The following is a 25,734-nucleotide window of genomic DNA, read 5'->3' on the forward strand; positions in this document are numbered from 1 at the left end:
CCCAGAGAGGTTTCACTCGCGGATGCCGAGCTGTCCAGCCCACCAGAGGGAGAAGAGCGGAGCCTCCAGCAACCCGCAATTGCATCACTATTGCAGCCCATCCTGTGAGCCACAGGAAGGCTGCCATGTAAGTTTCTCCCCTTGTCTTGTGAGTTTCTTCCGCCTTCCATGTCTCTCTTTGGTGCCTCCTGTCCCCTGCCGCCCTAACTTGGTCAGTAACTCCTGGGGACTGGTTTCTCTTCCCCTTGTGCCTACATGCAAACTGCTGCCTTTGAGTTGTTGTTGTTGTTGTTAGATCCTGTTGAATGTATTGTCATCGTCCCTTTATTGTCATCGTCCCTGGAGGAAAAGTCTCCCCTTCCCCATTTACTTGAAAGATCTGAAAGTTTTCTGGTATGAGCTCCTTCGACTTCGTTTCTATAGCTCATAAGCCCTAAGGAAATATCTAGGGCTCAGTGGTAGGAGAGCAAAGCCATAGAACAGAACTTTTTGTTCAGTCCTTTTTGGGGTATATCTTGCAATCTTGTGACTTTTGCATGCAAGCCAATCGGCTCCCTTTGGGAAGAAGGGTGGGATATAAATTTAATTAAGTGAGTTATTATTATTATTATTATTATTAATAATAATAATAAATTGAATATAGGCAGAGTTAGCCTCTCTTTAATATATAGTTAAGCACATACTTAACTTACACCCCATCCCGCTCCTGCCGTTGAAGTCAATGAGATTTAAAGGTACTTAAACGTTAAGGGGATCATGCACTATTCTTCAGAAAGTAGATTAATATATTTTTTTTATTGATGATTTGTTACATTATTATCATTTGCAGCACTCTCTGATATGCATAGTTTGTTCCATGCTTTGCCAAAAGAGAGTGTGAGAGTGAGGAAAGGGTATCTGGGGTTTGCCAAATGCTTATGACAGAGTATGCATGCAGAAGGTCTGCTCTGTCTGTGCAATGGTGAAAGGAGAATCTCCTTAATTACTGCTAAAGTTTAAGCAGAACCCACAACGAAGGCAGCTTGCTTGTTCCAAGGCCACCTCCTTGAAACAATGCCACAAATTTATCTGCCTGCAGGAGATAGAAGGCTTGTGTGCTCATGACCCAATCATGTAAATCCTCTCATATTTCTTGTCAACAGGTCCAAGGCACCAGTTAAAAGCAAAAGCGGCAGACCCATAAAGCAAAAGCGGCAGACTTTCCAACTTATTACTAACAGCTAATAGAGGCCAGCTCAAGGCATAATTTGACTAAGGGAAACAAACAGGCATGGTCTGTCCTATTTTCACAACTTCCAAAAACTTTTCCTTCCAGGATTATATCTAGCCTAAACTCCCCCCCCCCCCCGTTTTGTTAGATTTCATCTCACTTACAGCATAATGAACAAGGTTACTGGTTTCAGTGGACTTAAGCACACTTACAGTGAAATCGTGTACATGTCTACTCAGATGTAAGCTCCAATGAGTTCAGTGGGACTTCAATCCCTGGGAAATATGTATAGGGCTGCAACCGTAACACTGTGCTAGATTGCAGCCAAAGGCTGGAATCCTGTGCACGGTAAAGCAGCTTAAATTCCAATGATGTCAATGAGATTTAGGCAGCCAAACTAGGGGGAATTCCAGCCGCATATAGGAACATATGAAGCTGCCTTATATCGAGTCAGACCATTGGTCTAACTGGCAGCAGCTCTTACCTGGCAGGGGAGATACCATGATCATGAAGGTGGTTTTCCTAGGGTGAGGCTCATCCATTGCACTCCGGGTGCGCTGACCCCTGCGATTTCCCCAAATGCGGGAAACTCAGCTGCAGCAGCTCTCCAGGATTTCAGACCTGGGGTCTCTCTCAGCCCTACCTGTTGCCAGAGATTGAACCTGGGACCTTCTGCATTGAAAGCAGATTCTCTACCACTGAACCACAGCGCATTATTACAACGCTATTCTGATTTAAAAGGGGTTTTTTCCCCATTCTGTGTGATCTTGGGTTCCCCTGTACCTTCCTCTGGGACCATCAAGGATCCCGTAACTAAAGATGGGATGTAGGGCTAACCTGCACTCTAAAACATTTTTCATCTAGAAAGTCCCATGGATGTGCTCACTTTGAATGCTCTCAGGCCTGGGAATCTTATTAATATCAAATTTGAGGTTAGGAAGGATTTTGGAGGATTGGGTGTCTTCCCCTATGACCTGTAGCTCAGCCTTCATCAACCTGGTGCCCTCAACATGTTTTGAGCTGTAATTCCCATCAGCCCCAGCCAGCACAAGCATGCTGGGCCTGATAGGAATGGTAGTCCAAAACATCTTGGAGGTACCAGGCTGACAAAGGCTGCCATGGGTTGTCCCACCTGCTTGGGTTACCAACACTTGTTTGTTCCAAAGGCATTTTGTTTCTTTGCATGACTGTGGTCTGCAAAAGTTGGTTTGTGATGGTAGGAAACGGAGGGCTGCTGTGCGAACAGTCCTACCATGCAGGCTACATTTGGACTTAATGGCTATGGTTTGATTCCTTATAGCTTGCCTGCTCAATCTCAGTGTAAACCTAACACAAATGCATCAGCAGATTGATACCTAGTCTGTATCCTTAGAAAGTAAATATACAACATCTCAGAGTGCATTAACAAAAAGAGCTGATTCTTCCATGAATCTAGTAGCATGGTCAGGTTTCTACCATGCTGCACTGGACACACCTGGGACCACATGGGAGCGTCAGAGTACATAACAACTCCACATTTCACATATTACAGTGCAGTATGCAACTTGACTATGCAGAAGTAGCAGACAAGCCACAAAAGTGAGGACCAGCCATAAGTCATTGTGATGCTATTCTGAAGCCTGAGTAATACATCAGGATTCAAGCATATGCTCTGGTATAAATATATATATATATAAAGAGAGAGAAAGAATGTGGGGGCCCCCCAACTATGCTTTTGCCCTGGGCCCCACACATGCTAAAGGCAGGCCTGTCAGGACCAACCACAACAATTTAAGGGATTGTGGCGGGAGAGGGGATTGGCCAGGGAGGAGGATGTGTGCCATTAGGCTGTCCCTTCCATTCATGTCTTCCCAGCTGTTTCCTTCTAGCTTAGAAGGCCACAGAAGAAAGGGGAATTGATTTTAGATGAAGCACATCCTCCAGTTTTCCCTCCTATGGCAGGCCCAGTGTTCAGACAGAGGGGTGCCAGTGGCTATCCCCAGCTCCTTGGTGTCATGAAGGGTAAAAGGAACAAAAATCTCTGCTGTTCTCCCACCTTGCAAAAGATTTTTCAGGAGGCCCACACATGTAAATGAAATAATTCATATCTTGCCTCCATTTCATGCCACATCAAATCTGCTGCCTAAGACAAGTACCTCAATACATCTGATGGTAGAATTGGTTGTGCTATATAAATGCTCTTGCCCAGGGATGGGGAAACTTTTCTGGTTGGCAGGCCAGATCCTTATCTTACCTGGAGGGTGAAATTTGACAGGTGTGTGGGGCTGCTCACCTGTCAATAACGTGACATCACCATGGCATCAGGCAACACTGTTTTGAAAGTCCAGCTGTCAGGACTTCAAAGTGCAGTGTGGGGCTATCTGAAAGCCCTTTTACAAGCAACCCTGTGCTGTTTTGGGAGGTTTAAAGAGCAGTGCAGGTCTGATAACTAGTAATATGAGTCTTACTATGAGTTGTCTGTCCTTCTAATTCAAATGGAGGTGTAAGGTGATTATGCCTTACATTACCACTTTCATGTAATTGTCTCGCCCTGAGGTGAAAAAAAGCCACTTACCTGCAATCACTGGGTTGGTCCTTTTCACTAAGGGATGGGAGACAAATTTGTTAGGTCCATTTAGTTTAAAATGTGGACCAAATTCACCATTCCTGGACTTGTATGTCGATCAAGCTACAGCTATCAATCAGATTATGCACATCTCTAAATTTTGCAGTGAAGTTTTGGTTAACAAAAATGTGTATTTTATGTGTAAAATGTGTAAAATCTATACTTTAGGGGAATAATATGTATGAAATGTGTAACACTTACATGCACATTTTTCATGGAGTTCTTTAAAAACCACAGCAGCAAACAGGACAGGGTGAACCTATGACTGAGTGCATGCAACACTAATAAAGAACGGAAGATGACTGAGCCATCCATCCCTGCTTCTACTAAGACCCCATCTGCATTATACATTTAAAGCACTATTATTCCACTTTAACCATCATAGATTCACCTAAAGAATCCTAGGGTGGTTTAATAGTCCATCCCTCTTCCCAAGGAAGTCTGAGAATTGTACTGGACAACTCTCAGCAGCCTTAACAAACTGCTGTCCCCAGGATTCTTTAGGATAAGTCATGACTGTTTAAAGTGGTATGATATTGCTTTAAATGTATAGTGCAGATGGGGCCTAATAGTGAATTATTATTAAAACCAATTGAGAATAAAGCTAGCGTTAAAAAAGAATTTGAGGGGGGGGTGTTGTTCTAGTCTTTTTCCCTTCAATATTGCTTAAAGTGACACTTCAGAATATCTCTACATCTGTCTGCCAAAAAAGAGGATTGAAAATTGAAACAGAATTCTTTGCTGTTTTGACTCCGGGCCCTCTTTTCAGCTTAGAAATCACCTACAGAGTGATATTTGATAAGTGACTTGGGCTGTTTGTGGGAAAGAACTGGAGGAGGTGATAACTGTTGAGCAGCACAGAGTAGCATCCACTCACAGAACTACATTTTTATCAGTTAAACTATAATTCTTGAAGCATAAACATCTCACTTGTACATCACAGTTAGTTCATTTCAGTTCAACCAGCATAAGAGATGCAACCCTAAACTAATTACTCATTTTAGATATTTAAAGATGACAGCTTTTGGGGGGGGATCAAGTTCAGCGATATTAATCTTCTGTTATTCTTTAGGAGCTATTCTGTTGTTCAGACAGTGGAGAACATTTGGCAAAATCATCTGACATCTTTTTCAGGTATAATGAATTTGATGCCAACATGCAGTTTCATGGCTCTGGAGTCCCTCCACGCAGGACATGTCCAGAACATTGCATGAAACACCAGAGAGTCATAACATGAAAGTGTTGAATCTTTCCCTTTGTTTCCCCCCCCCACTCCTGAAAACAATGTTCTTTTTTTTTTACAACTGAAAGTGTAGACATTTTATCACTCTTTGGTTAAAAGTGGGCCAAATAAATTGACAGAAGATAATTCTTTTGGGTGTAATTTTGGAAGCAAGAATGTGAAAGGTGTGAGAAGCTAAGGTACATCACTAGCTGCCTTATACTGTGTCAGACTCCTTAGTCCATCTACATCAGTACTGCCTACACTGATTGGCAGTGGCTCTCTTGGATTTCCAATAGGGCACTCTCCCATCCATTCCTAGAGATGCTTAATTATGAAGCATTTCTATAGAGTGTTAACAGTGCTTCATATACCTCATTAATACATGCAACCTGGGGAGGAATCATAGCTCAGAGGACATGCTTTGCATGCAGAAGGTCTGAAGTTCAGTCCCTGGCAGTAAAAAGTAAAAAGGATCAGGTACCAGGTGACAGAAAATTCACTGTCTGAGATCCTGGACAGCTGCTACCAGTTACTCGACAAGGAGACAACACTGGGCTAGATGGGTATACTTGGTATAATGCAGCTTCCTGCATTCCTAACTGTATGGAGACTGTTGTTATGCTCGTGTTGTTGAAAGTGAGGAATAATAAGCTGTCAACAACTAGCTAGAGCAGGTGGGCAATGGGGGAAGAGTGTCTGCAAGGACTGAGGATGCAGCCACCTGCCATTATTTTAAATACTGCCTAAAAGTGGGAGTGATGAGCGTGGCAGTGAGCTTAGCCACTTGTAGGGCACCTTTTGCAATCTGTTGCCAATGAGGACACTCAAAGGAAGAAGTTCCTTGGTCTGCCCCCTCTATGCTCCAATGTCCTCATTGGCTCCCCAGCCCCAAAGGTGGCACCTAAGTGGCTGAACTCAGTGCCACTCTCATCACACTCACTTTCAGTAACTTTTTAAACATTAATTGAAAATTGCAGAGGCCGGCTCTATCTTCGGCACTTCCTAGCATGCCATAGTTTGCTGCTATCTGTCTTTCATTGCTGTCTGGCCATCGTTTGGAGGACCCTGAGCTGTATGGGGAAACTCACACTTATGCCCCTATGTCCAGGGCTAATGGTGCCACTGTTCAGTCTTCTGGCCAGTCTTCCTGAATTTTTCTGGCTTGTACCAGAGAAATTAAACACAGTTCTTTTCAGGATAACAAGACAAATGTGTGATCTTTCTAAACTCTGCCTGGAAATTATCAGTTGAGGAAGGGAACAGTCAATGAGTAAAGCCCCGTCTCAATGTTAAGCCAAGTTGACAGATTAAATCACTTTCACACATTCCTAAGGGATAACACTATACAACCATGAGATGATTTCATAGCCATCTTTGGCTTTTCACTATCTTTGTTGTAATTACATTCAAAACACACTGCGGAATGCACAAAATCAGCCATAAATCTGCTAAATCCCTCCAGTGCCTGCTGTAATTCTGTTTTCTGGGTTGTGCATTCACCATTTTAAAAAATGCTTACCGTTTTTAATTCATAAAACAAGTGGCATCGTCCCCTGATCACATCTTCCAACAAATCTGCATTTAAATAAGATTAATTCTATTTGGGGTGGGGTGGGGGGAGATTATTAGATTTTATTAGAAGTTATTAGAGCAACCTATAGGAGAGTTGCATGCACAGAGATTAATTAGGCAAAATCATGAGCTGCAACCTGAAAGGTTCACAGATCAATTCTAGTTCAACTATGAACTCGGACAGCAGCCCATAGGACACATGTGGCTCTCAGCATTTTACATCTCAGCACCTCTCCCAATATGAACCTACTAGGACCCTTCAGTCTTCATCTGAGGCCCCACTTGTGGAATGCTCTCCCCTATGAAACCCATTCCTTCAAATACGTTCTGCCCCATGCCTGCCTGCCAAGCAATCCAGACAGTTGCCACAAGGAGAGAAGGGGACAAGTAGGCAGGCCACAGAGTGTTGGGACAGAGCACCATAGCATCCTTTGGAAAGCTGGGCACTATGGTTAGTCCTCCAAGAGCACATGTGTGCCTGCCTGCTGGACTCTTCTTGAGCCGTGGCTCCCCACCGGAGGCAGGCAAACAAACATAGGGCAGGAGGAAGGATGCTGGAAGACACAAAGGAGCACCTTGAAACAGTTGTACAGGGGCAAGGAAATGGCAAGAGAGGGCAACTGGATGGGCACCACCAATCAGAGCTGAGGGAGGGAATTTGGCTGTGGATTTCTTTTTCTGCATGGGGTTTGATAAAAAGCTAATTATTAAAGTTAAGGTGACTGCTATTGCTTCGTTGCCTTTTCCTTGGCTGAAATGGGAGTTAGGGCAGCAAAAATTCCTAAAATGCTCATCCAGCGAGGACGACAAGTTCTACCCCATCCCATTAAAAGATGAGCATCACAGCAGAAGCTAACTCAACTGTCAAAAGTCTGGGTAAATAAAAATGTTCATTGACATGTAGTCCATCTAGATATACAGTAAGGTAACAGTGTTTGATTTCGGCAACAACACTGAGTAATGGAGGCTGCACTGTACGATGGTTACTAATCATGATGGCTGTGTACTACCTCCAGCATCAGAGACAGCATGCTGCTGAAAACCAGTTGCTGGAGAGGGGTATTGTGTTCATGTCCTGCTTGTGGCCTTTCCATCGGTCTCAGATCAGTCACTGTGGGAAACAGGACGCTGAACTGGATGAGCCTGATCCAGCCTGGCTCGTATGCTCTTCAGGTTTTTCAAAAGGCTTTCACAACTCATTTGTTTTGAGTGGCCTTCCCCCGAATATTTTTTGTCCTGTTCACTGGATAGAGGCTAGAATATCTTTGTTTTTATTCCTGTGAGCCTGTTTTTATTCTTGGCTTTAGTAATATTTTTTGATACTTGTACTCTCTATTGTTGTAAGCAGCTTTGGATAGGCTTTGCCCAGAAAATCAGCATATAATTGTTGTTTTTAAAAAATGTTCTTACTATACTAATCCTAGACTATACAACAGACGGATTCAATTAAACTCCAGTATTGTGATGGACAGTGAAAATATGTGATCTGTGTTCTTTTCTTTGGTGTTTTCCTTTTCTTGTTAAGTTGTTAAAGAAAATTAGTTATTTTAAAAAGAGATCATAACTGAGTAGCATCAATATGAAAAAAAGAGAATATGCATCACTTTGTAGTTCAGAGAGGGCACTGAAAAATAAAATCAATTAGCTAAGTAAAAAAAAAGTCTATATCATTGGCTTCTCTCCTGTAAAATCTGATTGAATACTAAAGGACTGGGCGATCAAAAGCACAGACAGATGTTGGACTTCTTTACCGTGACTGTTGGCTTTGATTAGCATTTTGCTGCTGAAATCAATGGGAGATTTTGAAATCCATGCTTCTGCTTGCTCACAATGGAGCATGGTTCTTCCAGCTGGCTTAGTAAATCTGGGCTTAGTATATCTTTTTGGTATTCTAGCTGTTGCCACTTGTAAAACATTTTTTTCCCTTTCTCCTCTGAATTCGCTTTTCCGTCTATATTTTTGGGTTGCAAATCAACATAGTTTTGTCTGGAGTAGCCCATTCTAGTATGTTATGCCCATTAAAGGTGAGCATTTCTTCCAAGTTCAGCTTTACCTGATGGCCCTTTTTAAAGCATTAATATGAACCTCAGAGGCATAGGATCATGTGTTGATCCTCTATGTGTATGTAAAAGGCAGACAGACCCTCTACTTCTTTGCAGAGTTGTCTCAACCCACAACAGAGAGAAGAAATTGCAATTTTCTATTAACGTTTGTTTCCAGTATGAGTGGTATGTGGGTTTGCAAGGACTTAAGGGGAAAAACACATTGTAGGGAACTCTTCTTTTGATCTTATTTTGTTGGGAAAGTGTAATCAATGTATTTCATTTTATATGACGGATATGTACAAACAATACACAAGTACCTACCAAATGCATGTAAGATCCAATGAGACAACTAACACGGATACAAGGGGATGTTATTTATTACCTTCAACAAGAACTACTTATTTAGTGGTTTTGTTTTGCAAGGCTAAGGATCTTTCTTAAGCTAGAACAGCTTTACAAGTGAATGAGGGCCTTAAGGCCACCTTGAGCCTTTTGGGGAACAATACACACTGACGGTGAAGCCTGTCTTACTCTTCATCTTGCTATGCCTTTCCAAAGTCATGATGGATGCTTACCATTCCAGTTTCACATTCTCCACTAAAGGGGCCTACCAGGGAAATGGTGCCTGCTTATCTAAGTAGCCAGCATGGCTAACTGAAAATGCAAAAGACCACTTGGATTCTCTGTAGTAGTAGTTTTACTAATATTTGAAGAATTTAGTCACAAATATATGTTTCCAAGCAAACCTTTATTATACCTTTTGCTATTCTTGAAAACAAGCCTTTTAAGTAGAGACCTTATCCCAGTCTGTGTCTGTTTTGGAATTGCTTTTTAAGATTTTTTTTAAAAAAATTAAAATCTATTTTTAAGATGTTTTATTTTTGAGATGTTTTAAGATGTTTTTAATGTTTTGTCTTTTTTTCTTTTTTTGCCAGTCTGGGCTCCTTTTGGGAGGAAGGGTGGGATGGTAGTACAGAAATGTGAATTTCCCCATCATGCTGCTACAATAAAGAAAAAGCCACACTGATTTTTCATTCTGCATAAAGAACCTCTGCGAGCATGGTTTTAGCAATCCTGTCTCTCCTAGGCCAGAGTCCTCCACCTTCTCTTGCCTGCCCCAAACTTAAGTGGGATGTTGTTCTACCCCTAGATAAACATATGGGGGTGTGTCCATATCTTGATCTCTTTTGCTAGATCAGGTATTTGTATACTAGTCTGGTTGTCCTGTCTTAACTGGCCCTGGAGAATAAAGAAAGGTTGGCTAGACTTACCACAGGTAAGGACACCATCCTTATGAAGAAGAGCCAAAAAGGTTGGGTTGTTAGTTTGGAAAAAGACAACTGAAAGGAAGACAACAATCGTCAATAGTGATGGGGAGGTGGCTAGAATGAATGTGGTCTCTCATAATACTACACTTTGAGATCTCCCAATGAAATTAATTAGCAATGAACTTCAGGCAAAAAATAAGTTCTTCATAGAATGCTTAATGAACCTATGCAGTTTATTACCACAAGTTGACTGATGGTCTGTAGTTTTGATAGCTTACAAAAAATATGCCATCACCATCACACTTGAATGCACAAATAGTAGGAAGTCAATAGATCAAGGCAATAGGCAGCTAAGCCTTATCTCCCATTGTGGGGCGAGTGTGAATATTTGCATAGGATTTTTAAAATCAACACTACCACATATTGGGACTTAAACTGCTTCATATGGTTAACCCTGATGGACCTGTGTGCCATATGTCTGACTTTCTGACAACTGTACATTTGTGACAGGCTTTGAATAAGTTGCTCCCCTTCATAACAGCTTTGAAAGCATGTATTTAACATTGAATTATATTACTCATATCTTCCTCCCCAAATACTTTCAAAGTAAGATTTTACTTTATGGCATGCAATCAAACTGACCACCTGATGTGCAGGAGCTTCTGCAGTCACTTAGCTGAACCTCTCAAATAAGCCGTACTATTTCTGCCAACTTGCACCACTGGCATTGGAGAAGCACTATTCTATTTATTGCTTCGTATCTTCCACAAAGGCTTGATCAGCTTCTAATTGAAGTGTCTGACCCCTTCTTTATGCTCTTCATCACAGCTTCTGCTTTGTAGTAATTGGTTTTCTGTCTGTGGAAATGCATTTATTAGAATTCCTTTACTGTGACTTTAAAACGAGCAGAGCTTACTGAGAATGGTGCAATCAGTCCTCCTGTATGGTATCTTATCAGGTGCCTGTTATTTCCATGAAATGAAACTAGTTTGTGTTACAGAATACATTTAGTAAGAGTTGTGGCACACAATCTAGCAATAGTTGAGACAAACTCCCATAGAAATCAATGCTGGAGCTTCTGTTAATTGCCACAGAGTCCGCCTCAATTGCTTTTTCAGTAGAACTAATTGTTTTCCAGTATGGGTCATGAGAAGAAATAGATCCCCCTGGACAATTGCTATAACTGGGAGGAGTTTTGAAGAACGACTAACACTTGTCAATAAAACACGACTTTATTCAACAGAAAATCATGTCCTCCAAATATGTCAGATAAAGGAGTCTGCACTTGTTCACAATAATAAACAGATTCAGCCAAGCTTACATATGAGCTATCAAGGGCACAAATCTTAGACCTGATTTTTAATCAAATCTAGTTAATCAGATTACTGGACATGGTATACATAAAAAAAAGGTAGGATACCTTCTAGCTGCATAAGAGGTGCTTTATCTCTAAGGCGGGCTGCTTGGATGGGCCTTTCCCAAGGAATCTATACCTCCTGGGGCAGTGCTACTCTCGAACAAGGTAAGGGTGATTTGATATACTGATGAAAGTAATCTTTTGGCTGTCATCTGACAGACAGTGTGCAGATCAACAGAATGAATGCTCATCCACGGAACTGTTTGGAAAGGGAGGGGTTGGCAGAGGATGACGTGGAAGTCTGTGACTGCAGCCACCAAAAAAGGCAGAGATGGCAGAATGGGGTGAGCAGCAGATACTGGGAGGCAGCAGCCCCTTGGCTATGATTTCTGAAGGCTTTTTGGCTATTGTTTCTGAGTAGGTCCCGCCCCTAATCATTGCCCTCTGTGGGAGGACAGAACTGTATGTGCCACACAGGCTGGGATCCTAAACTAGCCTGCTGTCTCAGCTGTAGTGGAGGGCACACTCCTGTCACCAGTGTTAAAGTAAGATTCAACTACCTATCCAGACAGTTACTGTTTGTGGGACGGTAAGGGGGCACCATCTTATCCTTCACTTCAAGCACAAAATGCCACGGGGTGACCTTGAAAAAAAGGTGAAGTATATATGGCAGCTGATATGTCATTGTGCCGCATGACTTGCTCTTTCCAGGTTCTCTGGTTTCTGGGGAGCTAAGGTAAGTAGGCAAGAAGTGAGTCACTCAACCGTGGCCCATTTTGGCTCTTCTGGCTTTCAAACATAAGTGAGATTACCCTGTCTAGTTTTCTCTGTGGCTCATAAAGCTTGCGTCTCTGTCACTCATAGCTTCCCTTTGGGCATGACAGCACATAATAGCAAGCATGCAAAATATCCCTAGCAATTTTTTCAGGGATGCATTCCTCTGGAAAGCTAGATCTATATACTGCACAGACTAGGTGGATCCTATCCAGCAGCGTGAAGTAGTTTGTGGTGCATATGAACTCCAGAGGTCGAGTGCACTAAAACAGCAGTTTAAACCGCCATAGTTTGGGACCAGCTGCACATGCACCTAGAGTCTATAGAGAAACACTGGTATAAAAAACCATGGACTCATCCTCACCGGATCTCCGAACAAGAGAAGACCAATGAAATGGCCTTTAACTAGCTTTTGTGCTGTCATAAAAACTGGTGTTTTTTCTTCCTATTTTAAAACAGTGAGTAACTGTCACATGGCAACAGAACAATAAAATTAAATTTAAAACAACCCTAATGATAATGTTTTAGCTTCTACACTTAGAAGCCTTTCTTGGGAAAATAAAATAAAAATTCCCTTGAAATAATAACAAATAATGCCCATTTTTCTTCTATACATTTTTTAAAAAAACTCTGTACATAATTATACAATGTAACAAAATACCTGTTGGCCAGAGCAGGTTGTTATCTTTGGGTTAGTTCTTCAGCAAAGGAGAGTACAGATCTATGCCTGGATCTGTACGTTTCGAATGACATGAAAATCAAACTCCTGGTGTCCCTCACTCTACAACAAAGCTGATCAATATAGCGTGCAAAGAAAATGGGAATACCACAAACAAGGCAAGTAGTAACATCTGCATGCAGGACATCATTGATATAAGCATGGTTGACATCCTTTTAGAGGGACAATTACACAGAGAAACAGTCGAGCACATCTCGACTGAAGGAGTGCCACATAAACAGCATTCCAAGTCACGCCAGCTGACTCAGCAGCTGTTCAAGTGCCCCAGGGAACCAATGAAACTTCACTTGGCTCAATAACACCTCAACCCTGGGACCTGCTCTTCATCCTGAGTAGTATATCTCCTACCAGATGACCCTGCCAGAATGCGTATTCGCTTGCCATCCTTCCTCACATTAGCAGCAGCTGCTGGCAATGGCAAAGCATGTGGCACCTATTTCCCTGCTCAGAGTATGGATCTGGATCCCACCTGGCTGGCTGCTTACTCCCACCTGACCTGGGCACTCTGATCCTCTTACCACTTGGGATCATCAGCAAACACTGATAAACCCAAAGATGCTCAAGTCCACACATCACACTGACCAAGCTTTTGACAAAACTGAGTGAGAGGAAGTAAATGAGTTAATGAACCCAAGGAGAGCTATTTTTTAAGCACAGCCTTCAGCTATACAGGGTTTTCAGATGTACATGAACATCAAGATGGCATGTAGCAAACTATTATAGGTGACCTATTATTTTTTTAAGGGTTCTGCCTCCTGACCAACCCTGCCTTCATAGCAGCACTGCCCAGAGTTTACCCAAATAGAGATCTCATTGACAATGTGTGAGGAGGTGGATGGAGACATATTAGTGGTAGAAACTGTGACTGTTTGTTGTCTAATTGTCACCTTGTGCACAGTATATCAGTTTCGTGGGAGCTGCATAAACTATCCCTTCATAGGCACAATCAATTCCATTTCCCTAGGCCATATTTCCCATTCTGCTCGGGCTATTTGTGCTCCTTGGCATATTTTGGCCAGGAGACACCCTAGGGTGAGGGAACACGCACAGCATGACTGTTACCTTTGTTCTTGCACAGTTGGGGCAGTATGTTTCTTGAGTGAAAACCTCACAATTAAAAATAGCTGAGAAAAATTAAGTATCAGTTTTTCATTTTCTTTCCTTTTTTTGGTAAAGCAAAGTTTGATATTGGCACTAGGAGTCAAACTTGGGGAGAAGATTTATATTCTTATGTTGTACACCGCCCAGGGAGCCGTTGGTTATGGGCGGTTTATAAATGAAATTAAACTAAACTAACTAAACTATTGTTGCCACATAACAACAAAAAAAGATGTGTACAGACACATCAATTGGAGCAAATGCAAGAACCATCACATACGTTGCTTACTGTTTGCTCATCGCATGCAAAGCGCTATGGCATTCCAGGTATCAATCTGCAGAAACAAAAATATCTCCTTTCTCCCCTGCAGACTGTGCCTATTCCTTCCCTTCGATAAGCACACCCTTGCTGTTGCTGCCGATGACAAATCAGTACAGAAGAGCATCATGGCAATACAGATAACACTGATCTGGCATTAGGTTCCTGGTGCATGATCATCTTGCAACTGTCCTGCATGGTAGATCACATTCTGGGACCTTAGTCAGAAGCAAGACTCTTGGGATTCTGGGTCATTGTGGATTGGAAGCTTGTCATGTTCCTGGTGTTGCCCATTGTATAAGACTGTGTACCTGTGGAAAGGGAGGGGAGGAGGGAAAGACCACATTAGAATAAGTGAAAGGAATGCCAGTGGGGTTTTTTTCTGAAATGCCTACACAGCCCATGTGGGGCTTCTACATATCCACTTGCTAAACAGCTGTAAATCCAAATTTAAAACTAAAAGGTAGTCCTCCCCTCCTTAAATCAGCTGAGCATCCACACAATAACATCATACCACTTCACATTTCCCAGGATTCTTTGAGAGAAACCATGACTGTGTAAAGTGGTATAATACTGCTTTAGTGTGCGTATTCGTAGGTCACATTCACACCAGACATTTAAAAGTCTGGGGTCTGCAGTGGGAGAAGTGTTGGAGCTCAAGGAAGAGAGCTTGCAGCAGGAACTATTTTGTGTGTGAGCTGAACATAATAAAGAATATAGACCTATGAGGGGCTTTGCTCGCCAACCCTGCCTACTGTGCCAGTGCTCATCCTCCCTCCCTCTCCCCCCATGGGCCACCAGTGCTCCCTCCTCCCTCCCTGCACACGGGTGACCAGTGTTCCCCCTTCCCCTCTCAGAGTTACCAGTGCTCACCTCCCTCCCCCCCAATAGGTCATCAGTCCGCTCTCCTCACACTCGCCTCCACAGGTCACCAACCCTTCTTCCCCTCTCCCCAACCAACCAATGGGCAGGCCCAACTGCCACCGCTGGGTGCCTTGCTCGCATCCTCCCCCCTCTCTTGCTCACTCACCACCAGGCACATCCTTCACTGCTGCCGCCACCACCTCACCTAGCAGTGTTACACTGCATGCAACTGTGCAGATGCATTCATGGGTAGCATGACGCTTAGAAAAATATTATATAGTAAGACAACTTGATGCAGCATACAACTCCATGAGAGTCATCATAAGGACATAAGAAGAGCATGCTGGATCAAGCCAATGGCCCATCTAGTCCAGGAGCCTGTTCACACAGTGGCCAACCAGACGCCCATGGGAAGCCCACAAGAAGGACCCGAGTGCAACAGCACCCCCCCCCAGCAACTGATATTCAGAAGCATGCTACCTCCAACTGTGGAGGCAGAGCATAGCCATTGTGGCTAGTACCCTTTGATACAATTCATAAATTTGCCTAATCCTTTTTTAAAGCTATCCAGATTAGTGGCTACCACTGCCTTCTCTGGGACAGAGCTCCATAGCTTAACTATGTACTGCATGAAAAAGTACTGTCTTTTATCTGTCCAGCATTCAGCTTCATTGGATGTCCACAAGTTCTAGTGTTATGAGAGAGGGCAAAGCTTCTCTCTATCCACTCTCTCCGTGCCATGCATAATTTGATAAACTTCTATCATGTCATCCTCTGACTCACCATTGCTCTAAACTAAAACGCCTCAAATGCTGCAACCTTTCTACATAAGGGAGTAACTCCATTCACTTGGTCATCTTGGCTGCCCTTTTTTGAACATTTTCCAACTCTACAATATCCTTTTTGAGGTGAGGCGATCAGAATTGTACACAGTATTCCAAATGTGGTCACACCATACATTTGTATAACAGTATTATATCATCAGCAGTTTTATTTTCAATTCTTTTTCTAGTGATCCTAGATTTCCTAGAATAGAATTTGCCTTTTTCATAGTTGCTGCACACTACGACCCCAAGATCTCGTTTCTGATCAGTCACAGTGAGTTCAGATCCCATGAGCTTGTATGTGAAATTTAGGGGGGTTTGTCCCAACATAAATCAGTTTACACTTGCTCATATTAAATTGCATTTGCCATTTTACTGCCCATTCAATTACTTTAGAGAGGTCCTTTGGGAGCTCTTCACAATCTCACAATGTTTTAATGACACAGAACAACTTAGTATCATCAAACCTCACTGTTCACCCCTAACTCTAGATCATTTATTAATCAGTTAAAATGCACAGGTCTCAATACAGATCTGTGGGAGACTCCACTTTCTACATCCCTCCATTCGGAGAACTGTCCATTTATTCTTACTCTCTACTTTCTGTTTCCTAGCCAGTTTCTGATCCACAAGAAGACCTCTCCTCTTATTCCATGATTGCTAAGCTTGTTCAGGAGCCTTTGGTGAGGTACCTTACTAAAAGCTTTTTGAAAGTCCAAGTACACTATGTCAACTGGATCACCTCTATCTATATGCTTGTTGACACTCTCAAAGAACTCCAATAGGTTGGTGAGACAAGACTTACTCTTGCAGAAACCATAATGGCTCAGCTTCAGCAAGGCATATTCTTGTATATGCTTGGTTATTTTATCTTTAACAATAATTTCTACCAGTTTTCCCGGGATAGACGTTAAGCTTGTAATTTCCAGGATCCCCTCAGGATCCTTTTTTAAAGACTGGTGTTACATTGGTCACTTTCCAGTCCTTAGGTATAGAGGCAGATCTGAGGGACAAGTTACGGATTTTTGTTAGAAAATCAGCTATCTCATATTTGAGTTCTTTGAGAACTCTTGGATGGAGGCCATCCGCACCCAGCGATTTGTCAGTTTATATTTTGTCTATTAAGTCTGGAACTTCCTCTCTCGTCACCACTATTTGCCTCAGTTCCTCAGCCTCCCTTCCTGCAAATGTTAGTTCTGGCACAGGAATCTGCCCTATATCTTCCACTGTGAAGACAGATGCAAATAATTCATTCAGCTTCTCTGTAATCTCCTTACCCTGCTATAGCACACCTTTGACTCCCTTGTCAACCAAGGGCCCAAGCACCTCTTGTCTCTTGTTCTGAATGTATTTAACAATTTTTGTTGGTTTTTATGTTTTTAGCAATGTGCTCCTCAAATTCTCTTTTAGCATCCCTTATTGTCTTCTTGCATTTCTTTTGCCAGAGTTTGTGTTCCTTTTTATTTTCCTCATTTGGACAAGAGTTCCATTTTTTTTGAAGGAAGCCTTCTTGCCTCTAATAACTTCTTTGACTCTGCTCATCAACCATGCTAGCATCCTCTTGGCCCTGGTGGTATCTTTCCTGATCTGTGGTATACACTCCAGTTGAGATTCTCATATTGTGTTTTCAAACAACTCCCAAGCATTTTGGAGTGTTCTGACCCTTTTGACTCTGTTCTTCAACTTTTTTATACTAATCCCCTCATTTTGGGGAAGTTTCTTCTTTTCAAGTTTATTTATTATTACATTTTTATCCCATCTTTCTCCATGGAGCTCAGTGTGGCAGACAAACATCATTCTCCCCCTTCCGATTTTATCTTCACAACAACCCTGTGAGGTAGGTTAGGCTGAGAGATGGAGACTGGCCCAAGGTCACCCAGTGAGTTTCTGTTAACCTACAAATAAAAGCTTAAATACTGAGACTTCAAGATATAACTAACCCTGCCCCTAGTTAGGCTACAATAACAATAATAAACCTATAAGAAGTTGGAGTCAAGTTTTAAATATTATGGCTCAGTAATCTTCCTGGTTCACTTTTTCTTAAGGTACAAATGTAGAAGTCTCTTCCAACTGGCTGTTGTGGTTTTATATAACATCCACTGTAGCTAATTGTTCTGCGCAATACCCATCTCTCTAAGCCCTCTTTCCTTCGGTTTCATGAAAAAGAGAAAGTAAATAATCCTCCAATCTATTGGATCAGGGTTACAATCAACAATTGCTTGGGAGCCCAGACAAGGCTATTTTAGTAGATGTGTTCCTTGAAATAAGCCTTCCACCATCTGTTCAGACTGTAATTGCAAATGCAAACAACATAATTCACAATTGCACCATAAAAACACAAAGCAGAAAGATTAGGATGACTCTGTATGTTTGTTATTGCAGGCTGTGGAGCATCTGTCTCTCTCATTTTAGGGCACAGGTGGGAAGCGAGTCCTCTCTAGAATGGCCTCTGTTTTGTATGGCCAAGAGTAACATTGGTAGATTTAGATGTAGAATGCAGTGACTGGAAACAGCTGATATGACATAGTCATATGTACACCAGGTATTGAACAACAGGCATAGTTATATTGCAGAGGAATTTCAATTAAAGGAACAAATCTGGACTAAGAAAGGGGAATAAACTGAACTTTAAGGTTACCTTCTAACAGCTTCTGACGTGCCTATCCTATACTATCAGTTCTTCTGATATGAACATAAGAGAGACTGTTAACACAAACAGCATCCCACAAATGCATGCCATTTACAGCCAGCAGCTTTTTCTGTTTCTGGCCATAACGTTTATTTCATCGATATAACTGAATAACAATAATTTAAATTAGATTGCCAACATTTTCTCAAGATGCCAAGACTCTGGAAAGCTTGGTCCTCTGCACACAGTTCACAAGACAGAATCCTCATATTTATATGGAAAACTCCATTTGTAAGGGGCCACAGAAAGTGAACATTCCTACAGAGCATGACATTTCTGTAGAGAAACTGACAAATCATCTATGTGGTACCTATGCGTATGGGACAGGAAGCTGTTGTCAGTTGTAGAATAGACCTATATGTATATATATTTGATTTGTTACTCATGAGAAAACGAAACTGATAATTATGATTCATGCAATTTCTAATGTTGAGGGTTTCGAGAAGCAAACAAAATAAATGTAATCCTGCCAATCCATCTAGATTTCTTTTTAAATTATTTCAATAACGGCAATTTTATACGCCTTATTTAGGTATATTCCTAAGATTTTTATTTTGTTTGTTTGTTTATATTTCTTTTTACACCAAAGTGTCTCAAAGGACAATCAGCTCCAGAAGAATACTATGGCTGATGTTATTGAAGCTGTGAAGAGATCATGGAGAGCTAACAGGGACACACTCCCCCTGTTTTTCTCAGGTGATGAGCAAGACTGTTTATGCGCTAAAACGTGGCCTAACCCCAGTTGGAATGGATCTAGAAAATCAGTCTCATCCAAAAGACTTTTGAGGTGTACCTCAAAAAATGAGAAGAGTGGATGTGACAAACATATTTATGGAAACGCCTCTGTATAGGCTGAGAAAACCAAACAATTTCCTCCCAACTCTGGAGTAAAGTTTGGTTTAGTCTTAACTCAATCAGATCTCAATGTGCTGCAGTGGTGTAATTGGGAGGACAACTGGGTCCAACCCCTCCCATCCTCGCTGAACCTTCATGTCTGGCCCTTTTCCCTTCCACCGCCTACCTGCATGTCTACCTTCCCACTGTCAAACTTAACTTGCTCCTCCAGTGACTAAATAAAAAGGAAGAGGTCTCTTTCCTCAAAAAGTACTATATTAGGGGGAAGGGCTGTATCACAATGGTAGAGTATTTGGTTTCCATTAGAATATCCCAGGTTGGGATCTCCAAGTAGGGCTGAGAGAGAGCCAGGGCTGAAATCCTGGAGAGCTGTTATCTGTCAATACAGAGAATATTGAGCTTGATAGACCAAGGGTCTGACTCAGCATAAGGCAGCCTCCTATTTTCCTGTTATCACAAGAGATGTACAGGCCTTGAAAATGGAAATGGACTGCCTTCACGTCTTTTCTGACTTATGGCGACCCTATGAATAGGGTTTTCATGGTAAGAGGTATTCAAAGGGGTACAGGCCTTAAAAAAAATAGTAACCACAATGTAATTACCACAACTAGTAACTCCTATCCAATCACGCATCTAGGAATAAGAAAAAAGTAAAGGGTTGATCTGTTCATTGTGTGTAATCAAGGAGCTATCTACATAACAAAAACCTCTAAGTAACCCAACTGTGTATGTGTAGTTAGTTATTTCTAGTGGGCTATGGATCCTCATTAAATTTAACGTTGACATTTAATCTGTCCAGTCAAACACCGAGTATTATGGGATACTTTTGCCACTCTTTGCAATCTGCCTTAGGCTTAAATATCATGATTATCTTGTATTCTCTGTAATACAGATAATCCTTTTCACTGCCTTTTGCATTATGTTAATTGGCCTTAGATTGTAGTGCAGAGCAGTTGGCTTCTGTAACAGGGACTCACCTTTCCCTTTATTGCACCCTGAGACAGTAGATGGCATACAGGGATACTTATGTGAGAATGCTTAAACATGGTAGGTTAGAACATCAGAATTATGTGTTTCTCAAGCGTGTTATGGCAATACACATCTAGCTAACTGGAATAATCTAGCATTGCCATTTAGTTAAGATTAAGTGGGAAACAATGGCTTGATATAAACTCTGTACCCAACCAACTTTATGGAAATGGAAATGGACTGCCTTCAAGTCAATCCTGACTTATGGCTACCCTATCAATAGGGTTTTCATGGGAAGCGGTATTCAGAGGGGGTTTACCATTGCCTCCCTCTGAGGCTAGTCCTCCCCAGCTGGCTAGGGCCTGGTCAGCTTGCCACAGCTGCACAAGCCAGACCCTTCCTTGTCCGCAACGGCCAGCTAGGGGGCAACTGGGCTCCTTGGGAGTATGCAGCTTGCCCATGGCTGCACAGGTAGCAGGACATGTAACCCCTGAGCTACTCACTGTGTAGCTGGCCCTTTAAACCCAGGAGACACGAGCGGGGATTTGAACTCACAGACTCTGGACTCCCAGCCAGGCTCTCCTCCCCACTGTGCTATACCAGCTTTATACTTTATTGTAGGCTAGATTTATGGAGTCTTAAGTTTGCTCCTCGTCTCACTAAAAAGGGAAATGTTAATCTGTATTTATAACATTCTTTTGACTTCTTTTTAAATCATTTACTGAAATGAGGTGAAAAATATTTCACACACTGGTCTAGTCAGAAGTCCAACAGAAAGGTAGGATTTTAGTCATGGAATGTTATGCTGTCCAGTTGTGGATTCAAAGTGTTTCAAATGATGTTTCTACAAAACAAAGAGTTTTCTCAGTGAGAACTGCAACTTCCTAACAAGTTCCACATTATTCACCTCAGTTCCCTATTGGAATGAAAAATAACTTATACCATGTTTCTTAAAGCTTTTTGTGTGTACGCTGAAATGCTACATTCCTTACTCTTTGACAAGTATTATTTTATTTTTATTGTCATATTCATTCATGCTAACAATTTAGAATAATTCATATCAGAAATCCAGCATGCTTTAATCTTTTCAAAATTAAATTTCAGGATTTTAAAAACTGATTTCAACCCTCCAATGTCAAGTATATCTCCCAGAGCTCTCTTTTTGCCAGTAGACCCAAGGCTCTGTGATCTGGAAGGTTTTGGAAAGGCACAGACACACTTGTTATGAAAAGAATATTTTGACTTCCTCTGCTCTGTCATGACCAAGCAAACTTTTAATAAATATATTTGCTCCTCTTCTTCCTTTTTTGTATTGAATGTTCACTGGAACTTCTAGTAAACATTTCACAGAAAAAGAAACAGAGAAACAGATATAACAAACAGGCCAGGCTTTGTCAGGACAGAGTAAAGGAAACCAAAATGCACATTTTCTGTTCATAAGGCTCTGTCTCTCCAAAGAGACCATAGGTCTGACATGTCTACAAGAGTCCCGCAGAAGGGAACATGCTGCTGGCTATGTATCATTGTGACCAGACAGTTGTAATCTGGCTGTGAGAGCAAAGAGATAGCAGCAGGGTGCAGATTTCACAAATCTGAATTAACTTCTAGTGTTGTGGCAATAATGATAATGAAGTAAACTGTAACACAAAATCTACATGGAATTATAGTGTGTATAATGCAATGTCAAAATACAGTAATACTTCAGTGAAAAAGTACATGCGCTCCTGGACATTACTTCTGTAACAGAACTTTGGTACCAGAGGTAGGAATAACATGGAAAGAATAGGGATAGTTTCCCACACCCACTCATAGATGGTGGGGCAGCTTCAACAGGGGCTTTAAAGGGTGCCTATCCAGCACTCATTCCCTTTCCCTCCTCTGAATCGTATTGGATCTTTCTCTCCCCAGTCCTGGGAGAAAGCAAGAGATCTCTTTAATGCTAATCAAACCCACAGGCTTGTCAGTTTCATCCCAGCAAAGCAAAGGCACAGGCTTATAAGTTTACTGATAGCAAAGCAAAGACACAGGGTGATCAATTTCACCTTAAAGCAAACCCAAAGGCTTGAAAGTTTATCCATAGCAAAGCAAAGACACAGGCTAGTCAGTTTCATCTTAAAGCAAAGGCATAGGCTTGTCAATTTATAGATAGTAAAGCCAAGCCGGTCAGTTTTACCTTTAAAAAAGCCTTTCTTAAAATGAGCTTTGTTCCTGGAGGATTCATTAACTGATGTATAACTGTATATTGAATAAGCAAAAGAAATGCAAAAACAATGTCATTTATAGGGGGAAATGTGTTCTGAAGTAAAGCCATTGAATAAAGTTTTTCCTCTATGCTTCACGCTTTATCTGTTCCTGTGATTAAGATCAGGCTTTAGAATGCTGGACACTATTGGTTTGAACTCTCCATTTTGTATGATTGCTAGACTAGACTTTTAAAACATTTCTTTTTTTAGTCATTCTCTGGTTCCCCCCAAATAACTGGGGTGGTGGGGGGATATAAATCTCTGAAATGTTTGGGAGGGGATTGCCATATATCTTACTTTGTGAGGTAACTAAGAGTTTTCCTCTTGCCCCTTTTGGCTTTTCTCTTTCTTTTTTCTTTTTAAAAAAGCTTCACACTTTTCACAGAACTCTCTCCGCAGCTTCCTGCTGGCCAGACTTTACTGTGTCTTGCCAGGAGTCAAGTGGCAATTAACTCCAAAAAAATCAGAGAAAACTTCTTCCCACTCCATGGAAGTGGCAGAAAATCTACCCCTATTATGACAGGGATAGAACACATTTGAGAAACTGGCAAGGAAGGGGTTAGATTTTGGCAAAGTCTTATTAAGGACACTTGCTTGATAAATTCCTAGCTGTATCATACGTTAATTTCTAGTTTCTTGAAAAAAAATGGTTTCTGTTGGGAGATATCTGAGACCAGTCACCCCACCTCCCCCAAATAAGAAAATCTTCTATAAGGACTCAGTAAACTCATGGATTATAAGGAGACTGAGTACTACTGGCCAAGATGGTAAAGTTAGATTGGCCATAATGAGCAAGTTCAATCCTCACACTGAGATCCTCACCACTGATGGTAATCCAGAAAGAAAATGTGATTTAAGGAGGCAGATTTTCCTTTGAGGATGTTTTCTGGAGGAACAAAGACTGCAACAGATTGAAATTTGGCCCAGGTGAATCACAAATGCTATACTTTCACTTCAACAAACAAAATAGCTATTTCCCCAAGAATATAAACTTGTGCTTTACCCATCCCCCAGTTCTAAGTGGGGAAACCATCAACAGAATACAGTGTCTCCTTTCTTCCCACTTGACTGCAAATATGAAAGCAACTGGCTTTTAATATATGCGGAAAGAGTGGGCCATCAGTTCCCCCCCCCCCGAGCTTGCTGAGGTGTCCTCTTCAGTAGACACTTTGCATCATTTGAAATGCCTGGTTATGGCCTAAGACTGCAAATGTTAGGATGCGTTTGTTTGGTTCACATATGCATCTAAGTTTTAAATGTTTCTTTTTCTGAGTGATTCAGTATCTCAACATTGTGGTTATAGCCTCATCCTCCCACACACAAAAGAGGTGAGATCCAAACTGTTAATCTGTTCGGAGAAAAATGAGTGCTGAATATATTCTTGAAAAACACAGAAACTCCTCACATAAATGTAATGAGGATAATGCCAGTTTCACACTTGTGAATGGCTCTGTATCTTATCTCTGTAGAAGTCATCAGTATCAGTTGAAGCACATCATCAAAACATTGTAAAGAATTAGATCAGGGTAACCAGTGTGGTACCCTCCCAGATGTTGTTGGGCTCCTACACTCATCAGCCCCATCCAGCATTGCCAATGGTCAGGGATGATGGGAATTATAGCTGAGCAACATCTGGAGGGCATGCTGGCTGCTCCTGGGCTAGATCCTATCCACAGCTGGCTGCCGCATAACAGTTGTGAGTTCCCTTGAAAATATACTGCAGGGTTACTCAATCCCAAAACCACAAACTAGTAATTACTGGTGATCAGTGGAAATTTCCCCACACATAATTCAGTAGAGGTCTGGGTGGGCTATGCACCATTTAAGGGCCTGCAGACTCACAGGATTTGGTTCATTGTGTTAGTTTGATGGGAGTTAAGTGAGAACAACAACAAGAAATCAGAAGTACAGTCATCAGGGCTTGGTTATGTTGCTGTTTCTCAGACAGAGCTTTCTGCAGTGATTCACACTCAACAGGAGGTTGTGGGCTCTGAGAAATTCTCATAAAAACACCTGTATTTGATGCAGCATGGCCATTATAGCTTGAAGCAGATTTCAAACTATCTTTGATGGCATAAAGTACATGGAATAGACAGAAGTGTATTCTGATGCCTATAGGGTTTTGTAATGTGGCAGCAATTTTGAGCTATGGAAAGATTGTCTAGTTTCTAAAATAAAGCAACTTTTGAAAGAACTCTTTCTATTGTTAAATGTTGAAATGTCTCAAGACTGTAGAGTAACAGTCATAATTCCACAGATATTTCTGCTCTTGGGATAAAGTAATGCAAGAGAAACTGCTACATAATCTCTGACCCACTGAAAAGCAGATTTAATGACTGCATTAGGTGATGGGGAAAAGTAAGATGAATAAAACGGCATGCAAAATAGCCTTCTTTTGTACCATCACTGTTCTGACAGTGTCCTCAGTATGATTCTAAATGTAAATGTAAATGTACTGCCTTCAAGTCAATTCTGTCTTATGGCAACCCTATGAATAGGGTTTTCATGGTAAGTGGTGTTCAGCCATGGTTTATCACTGCCTCCCTCTGAGGCTGAGAGGCAGTGACTGGCCCAAAGTCACCCAGTGAGCTTCATGGCTGTGTGGGGATTCGAACCCTGGTCTCCCAGGTCATAGTTGAACACTTTAACCACTACATCACACTGGTACTGCTCCCTAAAACTCTATTTTAGTCTTACCTATAAGGATTGCAAGTAAGATTTTTTTTAAAAACCCTGAATTTAGCTAACTTCCCTCATAACTGCTGGATCTTGGTTTTTTATAACTAAGAAACAGTTAGATTTAACCTTCATTTAAAAAACTTGCCTGACACCATGACCAACCACTCTCTGATTCCCATGGGAAATTCGCCCGCTCACGTAGAGACCCCTCCCTTGCCAAGCGCCCCAGGACAGCCACTGGAGCAAGACCTCACACACGCCCCAACTCCACCCCCCGGATTCCTTGTCTAGCCCTTCAAACGCTTCCCTGTCAGAAACGTCTCCTCCCCCTTCAATGGAGCCGGCACCTGAGGAGTCTAGACTGTCCAATGAGCAGATTGTGCGTGCCCTCTGTCACCT

At 41.8% G+C, this 25,734-nt stretch overlaps 1 protein-coding gene and 1 pseudogene across 7 annotated transcripts in view; one reads left to right on the top strand and one right to left on the bottom strand.

Moving 5' to 3' along the window:
- Positions 1-1,686: 1,686 nt before the first annotated feature.
- On the top strand, positions 1,687-1,836 carry LOC133382621 (U1 spliceosomal RNA; annotated as a pseudogene).
- Positions 1,837-11,160: 9,324 nt separating this feature from the next.
- The window catches only part of HTR4 (5-hydroxytryptamine receptor 4), a 357,168-nt gene continuing 342,594 nt past the window's right edge, over positions 11,161-25,734 (bottom strand). For 6 of the 7 annotated variants that reach the window (XM_061616827.1, XM_061616824.1, XM_061616828.1 and 3 more), the window contains one exon: positions 11,161-14,523. In XM_061616827.1, coding sequence (XP_061472811.1) covers positions 14,436-14,523 — 88 coding nt within the window. In that variant the 3' untranslated portion in view covers positions 11,161-14,435. The remainder of the gene's footprint in view (positions 14,524-25,734) is intronic. The other variant, XM_061616826.1, reaches the window with a different exon arrangement.

The sequence above is a fragment of the Rhineura floridana genome, chromosome 3 (assembly GCF_030035675.1).
Source record: "Rhineura floridana isolate rRhiFlo1 chromosome 3, rRhiFlo1.hap2, whole genome shotgun sequence".
Lineage (NCBI taxonomy): Eukaryota > Metazoa > Chordata > Lepidosauria > Squamata > Rhineuridae > Rhineura > Rhineura floridana.